At 46.1% G+C, this 21809-nt stretch overlaps 1 protein-coding gene across 1 annotated transcript in view; it reads right to left on the minus strand.

The window, feature by feature from the left end:
* lrp2a (low density lipoprotein receptor-related protein 2a) overlaps window positions 1–21809 on the minus strand; it is a 281896-nt gene that overhangs the window by 175455 nt on the left and 84632 nt on the right. The window contains 10 exon segments of the mRNA XM_055637704.1: window positions 2426–2681; window positions 2683–2708; window positions 4008–4145; window positions 5627–5757; window positions 8827–8952; window positions 9620–9812; window positions 13528–13731; window positions 15603–15743; window positions 17674–17876; window positions 19720–19926. Of these exon segments, the coding sequence (XP_055493679.1) occupies window positions 2426–2681; window positions 2683–2708; window positions 4008–4145; window positions 5627–5757; window positions 8827–8952; window positions 9620–9812; window positions 13528–13731; window positions 15603–15743; window positions 17674–17876; window positions 19720–19926 (1625 nt within the window).

Raw genomic sequence — 21809 nt, forward strand, 5'->3', positions numbered from 1 at the left:
TTCTTAAGAAAGGCTTAGATAGAATGGAAGTCGAGAGGATGTTTCCACTTAGAATTAAAGGACGTTCTTTTAGGAAGGAGATGAGGAGGAATTTCATTAGAGGGTGGTGAATCTGTGGAATTCTTTGCCAAAGAAGGCAGCGGCGGCCAAGTCAGTGGATAGATCGATTCTTGATGAGATAGATAGATTCTTGATGAGTTCAGGTGTCAGGGGTTATGGCGAGAAGGCAGGAGAATGGGGTTAGGAGGGAGAGATAGACCAGCCATGTTTGAATGGCAGAGTAGACTTGATGGGCTAAATCTGCTCCTATCACATTATCTTATGATCTAAGTTGTTCAAGGGCCTGGCCACCTAATTTAATTAATGCATTGTATTTTTTTAAACTTTAGTCATCTTTTAGTGATATGGAAAATGTGGAAGTCGACTTGCAGGGGTGCTGGTGCTTTGAACTGATGCTTTACAAATCACAAGTAAAGCACTGCTTCTCAGAAATAAAATTAGACTTCAATGATATACTTCTGAAATTTGTACACAGCAAGATAACATTAAAAGTGTCACGAAAATCATTTTGCAATCAATCTTGGCTTCACATTAAATTATAGCTCTTTATCAAAAATATGTAATAAAAGGTAATCGAAATGATTATATTACTCAGTTCCTCCCTTGCTGGCGTTCCCTTGCAATAGGTATGTGAATAGGAAAGGTTTAGAAGGATAAGGGCCAAACACAGGCAGGTGGGACGAGCGTAGATAGGGCAGCTTGGTCGGCGTGGGAAGTTGAGTCAAAGGGCCTGTTTCTATGCTGTTTGACAAGGGGTGGCACGGTGGTGCAGTGGCAGAGTTGCTGCCTTACAGCGCCAGAGACCTGGGTTTGATTCTGATTACGGCTGCCATCTGTACGGAGTTTGTAACTGTCTGTGACTGCGTGGGTTTTCTCTGGGTGCTCTGGTTTCCTCCCACACTCCAAAACCATGCAGGTTTGTAGATTAATTGGCCTCGGTAAAATTATAAATTGGCCCTAGTGCTAGGGTAGTGCTACTGTACGGGATGATCGCTGGTAGGTGCAGACTCGGTGGGTCAAAGCGCTTGTTTATGCGATATATCTTTAAAGTCTAAAGACTCTGTGGTTCAATGTGTGTCGCTGGTGCCAGCAATGCCCAATGTGTAGATCTCTCTTCAGAATGAGAGGTTTAGCAAGTTAACTGCAGGTTCACCACACACAATAGAGGCTCACACCCTAGTGCCATAACTGCAAGAGAGCCTTCAACTATTGATCGATTGAAATCCCCTTCGGTCCACCATGTCCATTCTGACCATCGATCACCCCATTCACACTAGTTCTATGTTATCCCACTTTCCCATCCAATCCCTGCACACAAGGCGCCAGTTAACCTTCAATAATATTATCTTTCACAACCACAATATCTCCCAATGCATTTTATAGCCATTGAAGCGTTTTCAGAATTATAGTCTCTGCTAGTCCTGACTGGACATCAATTATTGGGACATCCTGATATTAAGAAAAATATCACATCAATGCTGCTTTTCATTGCTTTTCGTCGAAGACTATCTATTGCAGAACAGAAGCTTTGTAATTAAAATCTATTTGTCTATATTTCTATCTGCATTCAACAGCATTCTTATAAAACACCACGGATGTCAGTTCAAACCATGCAAGATAACTTCTGTAACGCAAGCACATTTCCCAGCCCAAGGATATAGTGGCTCATGTTTAATTTCCCCATATTAAATTGCACTTTGCTGCTGCGCAGACTTACTGGAGTTCCGAGTCAATCCAAACACCGCTTGAAGTATCACTCACGATGTCGCAATTAAATGTAATGATTCATAAAGAATTGAATGGGTGCATTATAAATTTAATTAACGACACAACAATACGCTTTCTGGGAATGGAGGGCAATTCATGACTTTCGGTAAAAATTTCATAATATGTTGCTTCTTAGCCCAAGAATGCTTTAATTAAATGTGCTGAAAGGTAAATTTGATCTGATGCAACTGGAGAAATGTAGGCATCTTAAAGAAATTCACTGTGTCGCTAAACATTTGGCCTGGACTGACATGTTGGCTGGGTTTTGTGCAAACTTCCACAGGGCAGCACGGTGGCCCAGCGGTAGAGTTGCTGCCTTGCAGCGCCGGAGACCCGGGTTCAATCCCGACTATGGGTGCTGTATGTACGTTCTCCCCGTGACCTGTGTGGGTTTTCTCCGAGATCTTCTGTTTCCTCCCACACTCCAAATATGTACAGGTTTGTAGGTTAATTACGGTGGGTTTGATCACTTGGTATGTGTAAATTGTCCCTAGTGTGTGTTGGGGTAGTATTAGTGTGCGGGTCGGTGTGGACTCGTTGGGCAGAAAGGCCTGTTTCCGCGCGGTATCTCTAAACTAAACTAAACTAAAGTACGTACTCAACGTTCCACAGTTGGCTTCATCGCTGTTGTCATGACAGTCATTCACCCCGTCACAGTGGTTGTAATCAGGCACGCACTTCCCATTGGCACAGGTGAAGGAAAAGATGGCACACTGCTGCGTGGACACCTCACTAGACGGGTCTTCCACGCAGTTCAGATTGTTGGAGTCTCGTTTCATTCCATACGGACAGCCACACACTCTCTGCAAATTGGGGGTCGGGAAGCAGAAATGGCTACAGTCCCCGTTGGGGTTTCGTCGGCTTGTTACAGGAGTTGGATCCTAGATTTAGAACACAGCAGAATGCTTGTCAGGTTGGCAGAGACAATATGAGGACACAAAACACAAAAAATAGCAAATGGTTTCATTAACACCAGCACTTATTCAAACAACAGTTTTTCTTTGATGTTGAGCGTTTGACAGCACTGGGCCTGTACTCGCTGGAGTTTGGGAGGATGAGGGGTGGGGGGGGAGGCTCATTGAAACTTACCGAATAGTGAAAGACTTGGATAGAATGGATGTGGAGAGGATGTTTCCACTCGTGGGAGACTCCAGGACTAGAGGTCATAGCCTCAGAATTAAAGGATGTTCCTTTAGGAAGAAGATGAGGTGGAATTTCTTTAGTCAGAGGGTGACTATGATGGCTGTGGCGGCCGTCAATGGATATTTTTAAGGCAGAGATAGATGGATTCTTGATTAGTACGGGTGTCAGGGGTTATGGATAGAAGGCAGGAGAATAAGGTTCGGAGGATGAGATAGATGTTATGATTGAACGGCAGAATAGACTTGATGGGCCGAATGGCCTATTTCTGCTCCTATCACTTATGTTGAAGTTGAAAGCTATTTTTGCGCATTTTGCTTATGGGAAAATTAGAGATCTCATCTCCAGTGTCAGTGGCTCAGTGGCACTCAGCAGAAATGTTGCCTTTCAACACCAGAGACCCAGGTTGGATCCTGAGTATGGGTGCCGTCTGTATGCACGTTCTCCCTGTGACCGCGTGGATTTTCTCCATGCACTCCAGTTTCCTCCCACACTCCAAGGACGTGTAGCTTTGCAGGTTAGTTGGCCTCTGTAAATTGTCCCTAGTGTGTAGGATAGAACTAGTGTAGGGTGACTGCTGGATTACGTGGACTCGGTGGGCCGAAGAGCCTGTTTCCATGCTGCATCTCAAAACTAAACTAAGTACTGGCAGATCAAGACATGTACAGGCCCAATGCATAATGGATACATTTCTTTTGGTTCATGTTACCTTCTGCATAATTCCAAAATCTGAATGGTGTGGCGCCATCATGTGGCCGAACCACTTTGGTCTCGAACCGCCGTTCGAACCGTGGCGTGATCAGGGCCGACCGATCAACGCCAATCTTTGTGAACAGCTGACAGGCCGCAGCAGACGATGGAGCTAGTCTTCACTTCGCAGTCAACACCATAACGCACGCACCTTGCCCTTTTGTACTAATATTAGTGTTTAATATGAGTGTTCAGATATTAAACCGAGTGTTCATACAACATGTGAACATCTTCAATCTATGACTTTTGCTGCGCTATATAAAATGAGTAGGCTGCATTTCCACACATACCGGTCTGCACAGTGGCATCAAAGGATTTCACGTGCATGATGTTGTCGATACCTCTTCTGATAATAGTCATCCCACCGCCATCGACTTTATGCAAGCGGACAATTCCATTCAGTCTCCAGTCAGTGAAGTACACGTGATCTGCAAGGAGAGACCACATAGACATTGCTGCGGATTGAACTATTTTATGCCGTTTTAAAATCTTTTTGTTGTTTTTTTTCCAAAAAAACAAAAATAAAACATAAAAAACAGAGCAAAAAGAATAATGATAAACACAACAATGATATAGATACATAGGGATCAGCATTACATTAATAACAGGTATAACCTAATACGAGTCCAGTGTCAAAATACACATTAAATATAGTTAAATATTTAAAAGAAAACTTATAAATGTAGAAATAAACAAAGATTAAAAAGACAAAAAGAAGAGGAAAAAACGAAAAAACAAAACCCCCCTAAACTAAAGGAAAAAAAATAAAAATAATAATAAAAAATAAAAATAAAAATTAAATAAATAAATAAACAAAGCAAAGCAAAACAGAATCTGAACTGAGAATTTCAAAAATTTAAGTCTGTTTGTCGTCAAGTCCGTTCCACCCTATAGAGGTAAAATAGTTTTTATAACGGTTAAAGAGGGAGCAATTCATGTTGTATGAAAGTGTTCAATAAATTTTCCCCAAGTCTTATCAAATTTAACCAAGGGTTCAACAATGTCACTCCTGAATTTTTCTAAATTTAAACAAGATATCGTTTCAGAGTAGCATGGAGTGTGGTCGGAGGGTTGGAATCTTTCCATTTAAATAAAATAGATCTTCTGGCGATTAATGTGGTAAAAGATGGGCGGAGCGGGACAAATGAATAAAATCTAACATTGGGAGCCAAAAATTGCAGTAATAGGATGAGGTTGTAAATCAATACCAAAGACTACAGAAATAGTATCAAAAATGTCTTTCCAATATTTTTCCAAAAGTGGGCAGGACCAAAACATATGGGTCAGTGAGGCCACTTCAGAGTTACATCCGTCACAGGTGGGAGTTATATGACCATAAAAATGTGCCAACTTATCTTTTGACATACGAGCTCTGTGAACCACCTTGAATTGTATCAAAGCGTGTCTTGCACACATTGAAGAGGTATTAACTAATTGAAGAATCCTCTCCCATTTCTCTATAGGTAGAGAAATTTGGAGTTCTCTTTCCCAGTCATTCTTAATTTTATCAAATATATCTATTTGTAATTCCAAAATCAACTCATAAATAGTTGTTATTAATCCTTTCTGATAAGATTTTAACTTGAAAAATGTTTCCAAAATTATGGTTTGATGTGGTAGCGGAAAAAGGGGTAGAGTAGCCTTCAAAAAATGTCTAGTTTGTAAATATCTAAAAAAAGTGTGAATTAGGTAAGTTATATTTATTGGAGAATTGTTTGAAAGACATAAAACAACCCTCCAAAAACAAATCACGAAAAGCTACTAATCCCTTCCTCTTCCATAACAAAAATACTTGATCAGTACTAGATGGTTGGAAGAGAAAATTGGATAAAATCCAATAAGACTCGATAAGATAAAATCCAAAAAACTTACGAAATTGATCCCTTACGAAATTAGAAAGATACCTTACCGCCAAATATGGTGAGCCCAAAAGGATGAGACATTTGGCTGATTTGACCAAGGGTCTGTCGATTCAGACCGTCGAAGGAACTGTGCTCAATTTTGTCAAAAAAGGCATCCACCCAATAGAGACGTAAATAACTAGAGAAGGAGAAATCTTTAGTTCAGTTCAAGGCGAGAATGAATAACTATGTAAGGCAATGTACAACAGAGCATGCTCCCAAAACCCAGGAAGTAGATATTCAGTACAACTACAGGGCCACCACCCATTTTCCAGCACGCTTGTTTCCAGAGCCTTTCTGGCGGAAATCGGTTATGGCAACGGATCTGCCGGCTCTGACTGGCTGGGCCGGAGTTCCAGAGCCCCAGACGTAAGGGGAGAATTTGATCAGCCATGGAAGTGCCGATGAGATTGAGGGCATCAGTTGCTGGAAAATCACTGCTAGTTGGCTGTATCTGGTTAATGGAAACAGGCATGAGTCCAGCACATGAAATGATCACGCCTCCCACCATCTCCCCCCACCCCAGCCACCCTGCTCCTTCCCCTTCACCCTATGCTCATATCCCATCCCTTCACTTTAATCCCCCATCTTCCTCTTCCTCCTGTCTCCTTCCACCCACATCTCTCCCTCCAGAATTACATTTCGCCTCTCTTCATCTCCTTATTCTCTCATTTTGTCTCCTTTTCACCTCCAGCCTTTGTCACTTACTCCACCCACCTGCCAATCATCCGCCCCCCCCCTCCGCACCTGTATCCACCTATCACTTGCCAGGCTTTGTCCTCCTCCTGCCTCTCTTCTCCACCTTTCTTCCCCCATCCCCCCCTACTACATCCGTCTGAAGAATGGTCCCGACCCGAAACCTCGTCTGTCCATTTCCTCCACAGATGCTGCCTGGCCCGCTGAGTCCCGTTTGTGTTTTAATGTAGAATAATGCTGGAAACTCTAAAATAAAAGCAGCAAATGCTGGAAATGCTCGGCAGGCCGGGCAACATTTGTGGAAAGAGAAACAGAGAGACTGTTTCAGATAGAAGATCCCATATCAGAGCAGAAGAAACGGGATGAATTTTCAAGAGACAAGAGACATTTATTGTCACATGTACCAATTGGTACAGTGAAATGTGTTGTCGCCATACAGCCATACGAGTAACAAAGAACACAGAACACGATAGTCTTTAACACAAACATCCCCACACGGCGGAATCAAAGTTTCCCACTGTGAGGGAAGGCACCAAAGTTCAGTCATCCTCCTCTGTAGTTCACCCGTGGTCAGAGCCTCCCGAGCCCCCCCGAGCCCCCCGCAATCGCCGCTATGGGCGACCTGATGGTCAGGCCCTCTCGCCAGGATGATGGAACTCCGACGTCGGAGCGGGAGAACATTCTCATCGGCTTGGACCTCTGAATCGGCCACTTCCTACCGGAGACCGCAGCTCCCGAAGTCCACAGGCCGAGCTGGGCGGAGATTCACACTGGCGGCCCTCAGCAAAGAGATCCCAGGACTCCGCGTTGTTGAAATCAGCGCGGCCCGTGGCTGGGAGCTCCGCAAATCACAGCTCCCTGATGTTAATGCAGCAGGCCCAGCACTCCGATGCTTCAAAGGACGATCCGGGTAAAGCCTTGCCCGCTCCGCGATGTATCCAGCGCTGCGCTGCCGCCGCTGAAGCTTTGGCCAGTTTCCGGCAGGAAAGGCCGCGCCAATCCAGTTGGTAGTCCGCGAGGGGGGTGAGGACGTGACTCGGAGAATAGTCGCACCTCGCCAGGAGGTGACAGGGAAACCGTTCCCCCCTTACCCTACCCCCCCTCCCCCACATAGAAATACTAAAAAAAATCCTCCAAAACATACTTTTAAACAAATAAAAAATAAAAAAAGACAGAAAAACAGACAGACAGACAGTAGGCAGAGGCTGCCACCATGCGGCACCCCTAGTGGAATTTTGTTGAAGGAAGAATGATAGAACGAGTGGAATAGTCCCACTAGGATGAAGCAAGTGCATATTCACAATACATAGAGCCACATCTAATGCCAAGGCCTGCTGGATCTCCTGGTTGCTAACCATTTTAACTCCCCTTCCCATTCCCTCACTAACCTGTCCAGGGCCTCCTCCATTGTCAGAGTGAGGCCACATTCAGGCTAGAGGAACAGCACCTCATATTCCACTTGGGTAACTTACAACCAATGGTATGAACACTGAATTCTCCAATTTTAGGTAACCCCTAACCAACCCTCCCCCCCCCCCCCCCCCCCCCCCCCCCCCCCCCCCTCCTGTGCCCACCTGCCCACACCTATTCCTTCCCTCCCCCTCCTCCCACATTCCTTCCTCTGGATCCTTCGATCCTTCTGTCTCAATCTCTGGCCTTTGTACAACCATCTTCCTATCAACCCCCCCACCCTATTACCTGCCACACTTTTTCCTACCTCTTCTCTCTCCCAGCTTTCATTCCCCTCCCCTCCCTACGTTCAGTCTGAAGAAGGGTCTCGACCAGAACCTACCCATGTTCTCCAGAGATGCTGCCTGACCCGCTGAGTTACTGCAGCACTCTGTGTCTATCTATTCACAGCACAGTTGTGTGGGCAGTGGAACTCCTGCCCCAGGTCCAGTGATCTGCATTCCATATCTGATGTTGTCCGTGTGAGGGCCACACATTCCCCTGGGACATCCTGGGTTATTTCGCAGGTGACAGGTACATGGATAGGACAGGTTTAGAGGGATATGGGCCAAACGCAGGCAGGTGGCACTAGTGTAGATGGGGCATCTTAGCCGACATAGGCAAGTTGGGCCGAAGCGGCTGTACCAGTCTATGATTCTTTGATTAATACCACCACAGCTCGACAAATACTGCATCAAAAATCTGAAGCAGCATCTCAACCTGAAACATCATCTATCCATGTTCTGCAGATATGCTGCCTGGCCCATTGAGTTGCTCAAGCACTCTGTATCTTTCATTTGGCTAACGTTCAGGCTATCTATTCAGGTTATTGGAGCCATACATCGTGGAAACAGGCCCTTCAGCCCAACATCCCGCACCGACCAGCCTGACCCATCTACACTAGTCCCACCTGCCTATGTTTGGCCCACATCCCTCTAAACCTGTACTGTCCAAATGTCCAAATGTTTCTTAAACGTTGCGGTTAAACATTGCGATCGTCAACATAGAGGTGAGCCTGTGGGAGTTGAACGACCATCTCCCTCAGATGGTCAGCTATGCTTACCTCCAGTCTATGGCGAGACCATTTGGCCAGCCAAGCGTTGAATTGACTATGGGCTCGGCATTGGACCCATCACACCAGGCTCTCATCACCTTGGCAGGCCGGTACCAGTCTGTCCAGAAGATGTACCTGAGGGTGAAGGAAACAGCAACACTCTTTTTGCACTTTAGAAATTAAAGAAACAGCATGCAAACAGACCCTTCGGTCCACCAAGTCCGTGCTGACAGTATCCTACACACTAGGGACAATTCACAATTTTTCACAGAAGCCAATTAACCGGTTCAGACCAAAAACGTCACCTATTCTTTTTAATAGACAATAGACAAAGGTGCAGGAGTAGGCCATTCAGCCCTACGAGCCAGCACCGCCATTCATTGTGATCATGGCTGATCACCCACAATCAGTACCCCGTTCCTGCCTTCTCCCCATATCCCTGGACTCCCCTATTTTTAAGAGCTCTATCTAACTCTCTCTTGAAAGCATCCAGAAAATTGGCCTCCACTGCCTTCTGAGGGAGACAATGCCACAAATTCACAACTCTCTGGGTGAAAAAGTTTCCCCTCATCTCCGTTCTAGGTGGCCTGCCCCTTATTCTGCCTGCCAGAGATGCTGCTCGTCCCGCTGAGTTACTCCAGCCGTTTGTGTCTGTCTTCGGTATAAATTCAGCCTCTGGAGTTCCTTCCTGTACAACCCGTAAACCAGCGTGTCTGTGTAGCGTGGGAGGGAACGGATGCGAACGCTGTACCCGGGCGTGCGTGACGCTGGATTAGTAATCTCACTGCTGCTGTTCATTTACCCCACGATTGGATGGACCACGATCGAGCGGGGGTTGTTCAGGTTCTTGACGATTGTTCTCCGCGAGTTATCGGCCAAGCGCAGCACGGAGATGGTGCTGTGGCGCGTGTCCGTCCAGTAAAGGTTCCTGGAGATCCAGTCAAACGCCAGATCCTCCACTCCATCCACCCTGCTGGCCACGAGGACCTCCCGACCTGGGGATCAGAGAGAAATCACAGCACCACTGACATTGACGCTGCTCGCTGCTCGCTGCTCGCCACACGGCTCTGCCTCTGGATGGTTATTACAACGGAGGTCTAGGTCCATTATTGTCACGTGCACCAGGGAACGGTGAGAAGCTATGCTTCACATGCAATCCAACCAGATCAGATTTTACCACGCATCAGGTCAAACTCAAGTACAATAGGTAGAGCAACGGGGAAGATACAGAGTGCAGAATATAGTTCTCAGCATTGTAGCGTATCAGTTCCAGGGATAATGGCTGCAATGGGGTAGAGGTGAATCGGACTGTACCCCAGCTTATGGAAGGACCGTTCAGAAGCCTGATAACCGAGGGGAAGAAGCTGTTCCAGTTCGGTGGTACGTGCTTTGAAGCATCCGTGCTTTCTTCTGGACGGGATCGGGGAGCGGAAGAAAGAATGACCGGGGTGTGACAAGTCTTTGATTTTGTCGGCTGCTTTTCCGCAGCATGAAGTGTGGATGGAGTCAATGGTGGGGAGTCTGGTCTGTGTGATGGGCTGGGCTACATCCACAACTCTCTGCGATATCTTGCAGTCTTTGGCAGAGCTGTTCCCAAACCAAGCCGTGATGCAACCCAACAGTGTGTTTTCCATGGGGCACCTGTCGAGGTTTGTGACAGTCACTGGGGGCATGCTGAATTTCCTCAGTGTCCTGAGGAGGTTTAGTGTTTAGAGGTACAGCATAGAAACAGGCCCTTCGGCCCACCGAGTCTGCACCGACCAACGATCACTGTACAATAGTTCCATACTGCACACTAGGGACAATTTACTGAAGCCAATTAACCCCCATGTCTTTGAAGTGTGGGAGGAAACCGGAGCACCCGGAGAAAACCCACGCGGTCACAGGGAGAACGTACAAACTTCGTACAGACAGCACCTGTAGTCAGGATTGGACCCTGGTCTCTGGCGCCGTAAGGCAGCAACTCTACCGCTGCGCCACTCCAGTACTCTTTCATAGTCATCCCACAATGGGATGTGGTAAGGGAGAGGAGGAAGGAGGTGAGCAGGGGAATGCGAGGCAGATCCATGGGCAACAGTGAACAGCACCCACTGCCGACCCCAGGGCTAGTTCACTGCATCTCTCCATACACACGCTGAAGTGGTGCGGAAACATTAACCGGGCCAGCAGGGTACAAGTTCACAGCTTAGTTTAACCGGACTCTAACTCCCACCCTGCTGATGGTACATAGGAAAGCAAACCAATTTGGCTGAAGAAGCAGCAACATTTACCCCCGAGCACTGACACAAAATGCTGGAGTAACTCAGCGGGACAGGCAGCATCTCCGGATGGAAGGAAAATGGGTAGCGTTTCAGGTCGAGACCCTTCTCCACTCTACCCGGAGATGCTGCCTGTCCCATTGAGTTACTCCAGCATTCTGTATCTTCGGGTGTAAACCAGCATCTGCAGTTACTGCTAAACATTTATCCCTGCACTGGTGAATTTGAACAGACTTTGCTTTAAACAGTGTTGGTATAGCATTTAACTTCAAACTGAGTGAGTTGGCAACTTCATTACAATTTCCATGTCATGGCAACACGTGATTCTTTAACTGGGCAGGTGTACTAGTTGAAACATCTATAAAGTGAAACTGTCGATATTGTAGGTAGACAAAAGTGCTGGAGAAACTCAGCGGGTGAGGCAGCATTTATGGAGCGAAGGAAATAGGCAACGTTTTGGGCCAAAACCCTTCTACAGACTGATGTGGGGGGGGGGTGGCGGGAAGGGAGGAAGAGAATAAGAGGTGGAGACAGTGGGCTGAGGGAGAGCTGAGGGGAAGAGATAGTAAGGACTACCAGAAATTAGAGAAGTCAATGTTCATACCGCTGGAGAGCAAGCTGCCCAAGCGAAATATGAGGTGCTGCTCCTCCAATTTACAGTGGTCCTCACTCTGGCCATGGAGAGAAAGGTCGGATTCGGAATGGGAGGGGGGGTTGAAGTGCTGAGCCACCGGGAGATCAGGTCGGTTAATGCAGACCGATCGCCAATACTGCGCTTGGTCTCACCGATGTAGAGCAGCTGACATCTAGAGCAGCGGATGCAATAGATGAGGTTGGAGGAGGTGCAGGTGAACCTCTGCCGCACCTGGAAAGACTGCTTGGGTCCTTGAATGGAGTCGAGGGGGGAGGTAAAGCGACAAGTGTAGCATCTCTTGAGGTTGCAAGGGAAAGTGCCCGGAGAGGGGGTGGTACGGCTGGGAAGGGACAAATTAACCAGGGAGTTACGGAGGGAGTGACCTCTGCGGAAAGCCGACTGGGGAGGAGATGGGAAGATGTGGCAAGTGGTGGGGTCACGTTGGAGGTGGCAAAAATGACGGAGGATTATTTGTTGTACGTGACGGCTGGTAGGGTGGAAGGTGAGGACAAGGGGACTCTGCCCTTGTTACGAGTGGGGGGGATGGGGAGTGAAAGCAGTGTTACGGGATATAGAAGAGTCCCTGGTGAGAGCCTCATCTATAGTAGAAGAGGGGAACCCCCGTTCCCTGAAGAATGAGGACATCTCCGATGCCCTGGTGTGGAACACCTCATCCTGGGTGCAGATGCCGCATTGGCGGAGGAATTGGGAGTAGGGGATGGAGTCCTTACAGGAAGCAGGGTGGGAAGGAGTGTAGTCCAGTTTTACCCCACTGTCGATATTGTGTTCTAGTGATGCTTTTCACATTGCAGTGATGTTAAATTAACATTTAGACCCACTGTGTGCTTTCTAATGTATGAAATGTATCTAATTTTGAAGCAAGTAGCATTTATATAGAATTGATGTCACATTTATATGTAAGGCTACCTTATTGAAGATGTCAAATGTTAAACGATCTGCAAAAATATATTTGGATAGAGAAATGGAGAGGAAGGGTTTAGAGGGCTATGGGCTAAATGCAGGCAAATGGGACTAGCCCAGGATGCCAACTTGGTTTGCATGGATATGGTGGGCTGAAGGGCCTGTTACTGTGTTGTACAGATCTATGACAGCATGGACAATAGACAAAAGACAATCGGAGCAGGAGTAGGCCATTCGGCCCTTCGAGCCAGCACCACCATTCAATATGATCATGGCTGATCATCCCCAACCAGTAGCCCGTTCCTGCCTTCTCCCCATATCCCCTGACTACGCTATCTTTAAGAGCTCTATCTAACTCTCGAAAGCAACCAGAGAATTGGCCTCCACTGCCTCTGAGGCAGAGAATTCCACAGACTCACAACTCTCTGTGTGAAAACGTTTTTCCTCATCTCCGTTCTAAATGGCTTACCATTTATTAAACTGTGTGGCCCCTGATTCTGGACTCCACAAACATCGGGAACATGTTTCCTGCCTCTAGCATGTCCAAACCCTTAATAATCTTATATGTTTCAATAACATTATTAAGGCTGGAGGGCCTGTTTCCGTGCTGTACAGATCTATGACTCAGCATGGATAAGGTGGGTTGAAGGGCCTGTTTCTGTGAAGATATATGACAGCATGGATAAGGTGGGCTGAAGGGCCTGTTTCTCTGCTGTACAGATTTATAACAGCATGGATAAGGTGGGCTGAAGGGCCTGTTTCTGTGCTGTACAGGTATACAACTCTCTGCCGTATTTTGTGTAAGAGGTAGAACTTTCATTCTCTTGAAGAAACAGAAAGGATGAGTAAAAATGAATGGTTCTTTGATTTGATTAATGGTTCTATAATGGTTTTTACCTGTTCCATCAATTTTCTGCTTACAAATCAGGTCATTCCTGGTATCAGAAAAAAATATAGTCCGCTCCACCGCTTCGAAGTCAATTCCCACAAAGTAAGAGGGGTTCCCTGTCACGGGGAGGATGATATCTTCCTGGGTGGAGATGTTGAAGGGGATTCCTCGGACCGACAGCTGTGACGAGAACAGCAGGAACTGGGTCACCGCTGCAGGAGAGAGAGAGCAGACAGCGTTCAACAAGAAACTGCGGACCCTGCAACCTTCAGCAAACCACAGTGTCGGTAGACCTCAACGCTCAGGCAGCATCTGTGGAGGGAATGGGCAGATGACGGGTCGAAACACCGTCTCCACCATGAGGGGGGGGGGGTCTCACAGGGGTGTACAAAACCATGAGGGGAATAGATCGGTAGATGTACAGAGTCTCTTGCCCACAGTAGGCGAATCGAGGACCAGAGGACATGGGTTTAAGATGAAGGGGAATCAGAGTGGTAACTTTTTCACACATAGAGTGGTGGGTGAATGGAACAAGCTGCCAGACGAGGTGGTTGAGGCTGGGACTAACCCAACGTTTAAGAAACAGTTAGACAGGTACATGGGTAGGACAGGTTTGGAGGGATGTGGACCAAACGCAGGCAGGTGGGACTAGTGTAGCTGGGAGTTGGCCGGTGTGGGCAAGTTGGGCCGAAGGGCCTGTTTCCACACTGTATCACTCGATGTCTCTATGGTCAAGACTCCACAGATGCTGCCTGACCCAGTTGAGTTCCTCCAGAACTTTGTGTTTTAGTAAGAATTCCACTGTTCCGTTTCAGGAAATATGACAATAAAACACTCTTGACTCTCGAATGAAGTTCTGTAGCCATGATCAAATTGGGCTGAATGCAGAGGGCTACGTAGGACGGTGCGGAGAAAGGGAGGCGATGAATAAGGTACAGACGAGGGGAGAGGGGACAGGGAAATGGATGGCCAGCAGAGAAGAGTGGGGATTAAAGAGCAAGTTGAGAAAAGAGGAGAGAAGGCGATAGATGCAAACAATGGAGGGCATGAATGGCAATGAAAGGAGAGGAGGAGAAGGTTGAAGAGGTTGGCACTGAATTAAGGAACAAATGCAGGCAAATGGGACTAGCCCTGCACACCAACTTGGTTGGCACGGACAAAATAGGCTGAAGGGCCTGTTTCCATGCTAGACAGCTCTCCTTGTCTCTCAGTGAAATACCAACAAAACAGCAAAAATGTGGAGAGAGACCTTGAGTTAAGGAACAAGTTTATGATAAATCACTCAATAAATGCCTACATCCACAACAAGCTGTATTAGGTTTATTATCATCACATGTTCACAGGTACAGTGAAAAGTTTTGTTTTGCATGCCATCCAATCTAATCAGTTATATTATACATAAATACAATCCGTTCAAACTCAAGTACAATAGATTGAGCAGAGGGGGAGACACAGAGTGTTCATCTTCATCCTCTTTCTAAAGGTACATTCTTTTATTCTGAGGTTATGCCCTCTGGTCCTAGACTCTGGAAACATTCATTCCATGTCCACTCTATTGTAGCGGCACCCAGTGGTTAAGCTATGTTATGCAGAACCCTCGTCAGAAGTCGGGACTGTCACGTGACAGGGTTTTTAGAGTTTGGAGGTGTGTTCAGTAGCTAGTGCTTTTCGCAGCAACAAGATGTTAAAAAACGTTTTCTCTCGATTCAGTGCACGTGTATGTAGTGGCCGTTAATTAAAACTGTGTTATGAAGATTTATCTGTGAAGAAGCTCTGAATGTCTCACGGAGGGCTCACATGCGTATTACGACATTCTCCTTAATCCATGTAGCTTACTTAGTGGCTAGAGGGAATAATCTCTTGAACGATATATAAAAATCTGTCGCTACATAACGTTTAAATGCCGTTTTGTTAATAAAACTATTTACTGTACCCGCCTGGTCTCGCTACACTATCTCGATACAGGAAAGTTAATGAAGGTACTCATGGACAAACAATTAAAGGCGGCCGCAGATTTTCGTAACAGAGCTATTTCACATTAGATAACGATAAAATTGAGAATACCTTGAGGCCAATCACTTACGGTAGCAGTGTTTCTGGTCATGGTAGAGATCAAACCCCAGCTTGCACCTGCAGCGATAGCCCAGGCCCTGATTATCCATCCCATGGCTGAGGATACAAATGTGTTCACACCCACCATTGTTACTGCCGCATGGATTCTTCACTGCAACAACACATACAAAACACATTCATTATTCAACCTTGCAAACATTTCCAGACCTGTGCACGCTCATAGTGCCCACTGTCACTCACCTCAACGGGACAGACTTTTCCACCCTTTCGTCACATAGAAATATAGAAACATAGAAAATAGGTGCAAGAGGAGGCCATTCGGCCCTTCGAGCCAGCACCGCCATTCATTGCGAAAATGGCTGATCGTCCACAATCAATAACCCGTGCCTGCCTTCTCCCCATATCCCTTGATTCCACTAGCCCCTATAGAAACAGCCACTTTTTTCATATGTTTAACCATTTTTCATCTAGTGCAATTTAGTTTAGAGATACAGCGCAGAAAACAAAGCCTTTGGCCTACCGAGTCCGCACCGACCAGTGATCCCCGCACATTAACATTATCCGACACACACTAGGGACATGTTTTACAGTTTTACCGAGCCAATTAACCTACAAACTTGTACGCCTTTTGAATGTTGGAAGAAACCGGAAATCCCGGGGAAAACCCACCCAGGTCACAAGGCGAGCGTACAAACTCTGTACAGACAGCACTCATAGTCAGGATTGAACGTGGTTCTCTGGTGCTGTGAGGCAGCAACACTACCGCTACACCATCCATGATGCCAGTGGACACTCATATTGCCCACTATCACTCATTTAAACGGGGCAGATTTTCCACCTTTCTTTAACCATCACTCCTTTCATATCCTTAGCCACTTTTATTTTTTACTTTAGAATCAGTCTGCTGCTCCCAGATGAAGTCAATAGAATTCAGTTGAGAGGGGAAAATAGATCAGCCTTGATTGAATGGCAGAGTAGACTTGATGGGCCAAATGGCCTGATTCTGCTCCTATGACTTATGAACATGAACTTAGGATTCTGATCTGATATGTCATCTGTCCATTCCCTCCACAGATGCTGCCTGACCCGCTGAGGTCCTCCTGCACTTTGTGTTTTGCTCAAGGCTCCTTGTGTCATTGCTCTTTTCATGTGTTTGTGTGCACCAGTTCGGAAATAGAAATTGTGGAAAGATGGAGATAATTAGCAGCAAAAGAACACAAAGTGCTGGAATAACTCAGCAGGTTAATTGCCAGGTCAGACAACAAGTGCGGAGAGCGAAACAAGGGTAACCCAGAGGAAACCCACGCGGTAACAGGGAGAACATGCAAACTCCTCACAGACAGCAACCGAGGTCAAGATCGAAACCGGGTCTCATTTAAATGTTTTAAATATTAGTAAAGGGCCTGTCCCACTTTCGCGACCTAATTCACAACCTTTTTTACTCGTGGACATTTTTCATCAGGCTTGAAAAAATGCCCCGACCTACTTGATGCCACGAGTACCTACGACTAGCATCACAGCCTACCTACGACCTCGTGACGACCATGCTGCGAGTGTAAGTGAAGGGCAAACTCGGCGGAGGTCGTGAATTAGGTCGTGAAAGTGGGACAGGCCCTTAAAGCAGGGAAAGGAGGAGGGAAAAGGACAAGAGGGAAGAATGCTGATAGGATGAAAGACAGGAGAGATTAAAAAGCATTAGAGATGAGGACCAACACAAAAGATGAATGTTCAAGTGAACACACAAAAGATGAATTCAGCGGAGACGTAAACTGGAATCATTCTCAATAGCTGCCCTCTAGAAAACAAACAATGTGCTTCTACAAAGTTAAGACATTAATAAAAACAGCAATTAGCAGCTTAATATTAGTAGGAGGTTAAATATATAATAAAAATAATAAAGATAGACACAAAATGGTGGAGTAACAGCAGGTCAGAGCATCTCAAGAGAAAAGGAATAGATGATGATACGGATAAATTAACAAAGAAGAGAGAGTTTTTTTTGCTTTTATTAAATCCATTGGATCTGCAATCATTTCAATCTGGAAAGAATAGCTTGAAATGCCATTACAAAGTGAACTTACCAAAGGGCTGTCTGAATGCATGGTACACAGCCACTCCATAGGGCTTCAGTGGAGACTGATAGATGATTTGTGGATTGTTGTCTGCAGACTTATTGACTCTTATAACAGCCATCTTCGTCCAGTCAGTATAAAATAATTTATCTTCAAAATTCGCTATTCCGTAAGGGTGGGGAACTGACCGACCTCCACTCACTACAGTTTTCCTGCGTAGAAGCAAAGAAATTATGAATTAAAGCATGGAAAAATGCTGAATATGGAGGCTGGATGACTGCACAAGGCAGTAAGTAACGAAGGACAAAACATGGTGGAGGAACTCAGCCGATCAGGTGGCAACTGTGCAGAACAATTTCTCCAGAGATGTTGCCTGACCCGCTGAGTTACTCCAGCACTCTGTGTCCTTTTGTGTAAACCAGCATGTGCAGTTCCTTGTTTATTGTCACGTATATGGAGGTACAGAGAAAAACTTGCCGACATGCCACTTTCCTTTGAAACATAGAAACATAGAAAATAGGTGCAGGAGTAGGCCATTCGGCCCTTCGAGCCAGCACAGCCATTCAATATGATCATGGCTGATCATCCAACTCAGTATCCTGTACCTGCCTTCTCTCCATACCCCCTGATCCATTTAGCCACAAGGGTCACATCTAACTCCCTCTTAAATATAGCCAATGAACTGGCCTCAACTACCTTCTATGGCAGAGAATTCCACAGATTCACCACTCTCTGTGTGAAAAATGTTTTTCTCATCTCGGTCCTAAAAGGATTTCCCCCTTATCCTTAAACTGTGACCCCTTGTTCTGGACTTCCCCAACATCGGGAACAATCTTCCTGCATCTAACCTGTCCAACCCCTTAAGAATTTTGTAAGTTTCTATAAGAACCCCCCTCAATCTTCTAAATTCTAGTGAGTACAAGCCGAGTCTATCCAGTCTTGCTTCATAAGAGCCGCAAACTGATTTTAAGCAAACTGTTGCTTGTATTGTGTGAAAAGGGAACAACTGTGTGGCAGCAGAGATTAATTTGACCAGTTCCAGCAGTAGAAAACGGAAAACTGTGGTATGTGCAGGCCTGGAACACAAAAACTTATATCAATCATGTCATATTCTCTCAAGTATGAGTCAAGCACGATGGCGCAGAGGTAGTGTTGCTGCCTTCCAGCGCTTGCAGTGCTGGCGCCCCGGGTTCGATCCTGACTACGGGTGCTGTCTGTATGGAGTTTGTACGTTCTCCCCGTGACCTGCGTGGGTCTTCGGTTTCCTCCCACACTCCAAAGAAGTACCAGTTTGTAGGTTAATTGGCTTGGTATAAATGTAAAATTGTCCCTAGTGTATGTAGGATAATGTTGATGTGCAGGGGTCGCTGGTCGATGTGGACTTGGTGGGCCAAGGGTCCTGCTAACGTGCTGTATCTTTCAAGTAAACTAAACTATGGCCGTCACATCGTGTACAAAATCACTTTCACTTCACGCTCCACATTTTCCCCTTCAGGCCACCTATTGTACTAAGGTTTGGTCTGATTGGAACTATGGATGGTACACTTGCTCTGATTGAATGGCATGCAGAACAAAGTTTTTCACTGTACCTCGGTACACAATTAAAACATTTTTTTAATTAACAACTTCTCTTTTGAAAACCAAGGAGAGGGAAGAATTACATGTTTTTCTTCACTCCTTACAATGCTATGTACGACAGTGAGCGCAACCTCTACTGAAGTGTGGCTCGCTAGAAGCTCATCAGCCCATTGACAGGTCTTGTTTTTGGTCCTGCTGAGGGTCCACAGCCCCCTCCTTACCTGGCAAATCAGGTGGGGGAGACGGTTTAGTCGCCGACTATCCAACCATGGAGCAGGTAGCACGGGATTACATGGTACCCGTGGCGGAGGGAACTCCCCCCGACCTTACCCAAGAATCGGTACACAATAATAGGCCTAAACCTAAACATTCCCCCAATAAATCACCATAACCGAGTGGACCCTCAAGAGAACCAAATCAATATCCATCTAAACAAATGATTTTCTTCACAATAATTCCAGTGGGTGGGTGTTTTACCTTTCCAGTCCATCGTATGTTACAGTTTCAATGTAGTCGTAGCGACTGTCAACCCAGTAGAGGCGTTTGGTAATCAGGTCCAAGCTTATCCCAGCCGGCCAACCCAGCTTGGACTTGACCACTTCAAACCGGTGGCTCCCGTCCATGAAAGCTCTCTCCAGCTTCGGGGCACCAGAGCCATCGTTCCAGTCAGAGAAGAATAAATAACTGGGCAGAAAAGGTACAGTTTGATCAATCCGCTCGAAAGAAAAATCATCAGGCGCAAAAGAAAAATTGGAACTCTGCAGTGGTGCAGCGGTAGAGTTGCTGCCTTACAGCGCCAGAGGCCCGGGAGTTTGTACGTTCTCCCCGTGACCTGTGTGGGTTTCTCCGGTGGCTCCGACTTCCTCACCTACTCCAAAGACATGCAGTCTGTAGACTAATTGGCTTGGTATAATTGTAAATTGTTCATAGTGTGTGTAGTATAGTATAAGTGTGCCGGGATCGCTGGTCGGCTTGGAGTCGGTAGGTCGAAGGACATGTTTCCGTGCTGTATCTCTAAACTAAACTAAACAAAGACAGACACAAGATAGACTCCAAACCAAACTAAACTAATCTAAATCTTCCCTATTCAACCCCATGAGGATGATATGACATGTCTATGGATATAAAGAAGTACCTGGCTTGCATTTGAGCAGATCAGGTGAGCTAGTGGGACTTGCAAAACCCTGAGCAATCTAGACACTGTCAATGTGAAGAGGATGTTCTTTTCTCTAGAAGACGAGATATACTAGTGTCGGCAAGGCCACACGTATTCATTTTTGGTCAGGACCCCAAGTGTGGCTTCAGCATGCAATAGCACAGATGCTATTCATTTAGTTTAATTTAGTTCAGAGATACAGCACCGGGTCCGCACCGACCAGTGATCCCAGCACATTAACACAACCCAACACACACACTAGGGACAATTTACACTTATGCCAAGTATACAAACCCAAGCCAATTAACCTACAAACCTGTACGTCTTTGGAGCGTGTGAGGAAATCGAAGGCTTTGGGGAAAACCCAGGGAGATAAGGGGAGAATGTGCAAACTCCACACATGCAGTATCTGAGGTCAGGATCGAACCTGGGACTCTAGCACTGCGTTCCAGCAGCTTCACCCACTGCACCACTTCATAATTCTCACTTGAGGGACTTATTTCTAACCGAACTCCAGCGCAGAAGATTAATGGGATCAGATTGGCTACATTCTGTTTCATTCAGTCACAGCAGACTGTTGTCTGTGTAACAGATTCGTTAGGAGTTCAAACTCAAAAACTTCCGCACAAAAGGACTCAGAGTGCTGAAGTAACACACAGTGGGAGGTGATTACTAGAAGCAAATAAAGTGCAAGACGTATGCTATACCTCCTCCCTCGACTGTCCAGGGATCCCGACAGTCCTTTCAGGTGAGGCAGAGTTTCACTTGCACCTCCTCCAACCTCATCTATCTGTTGTTAAAGGTGCAGACTTGTAAACATTGGCGATGGTTTCGCTGAACATCCTCGCTCAGTCCGCCTAGATCCACCTGATCTCCTCGTTGCCAAACACTTTAATTCTTCTTCCCATTCGAACATTGATCTTTATGTCCTGGGCCTCCTCCGTTGTCAGAGTGAGGTCAAACACCAATTGGATGAACAGCACCTCATATTTCGTTTGGGCAGTATACAGCCAACCCAGCGGTATAAACATTGACTTCTCAAACTTCAAGTGACCCCTCTCTCGTCATCCCTCCCCCACCCAAGTTGTACTAGTGTTGAAGTCAACATGTTGAGTCTCATTGTCAGTAACTCATTTTCACCTAGGCCACAGCTAACCTCGGCCTGTTTCCTTCATCATCGTTACTTTTGGGAGCATCTTTCATTGATGTGTTCTATATCTCTCTACGCACCGTCTATATCCCTCGTTTCCCTTTCCCGTGACTCTCAGTTTCAGGAAGGGTCTCGACCCGAAACGTCACCTATTCTTTTTCTCCAGAAATGCTGCCTGACCCGCTGAGTTACTCCAGCTGTTTGTGTCTATCTTTGGCCACTTCCTACATTGAAATCGACAACTGGATATGTTTCTCCTCC

This window comes from Leucoraja erinacea, chromosome 7, assembly GCF_028641065.1.
Source record: "Leucoraja erinacea ecotype New England chromosome 7, Leri_hhj_1, whole genome shotgun sequence".
NCBI lineage: Eukaryota > Metazoa > Chordata > Chondrichthyes > Rajiformes > Rajidae > Leucoraja > Leucoraja erinaceus.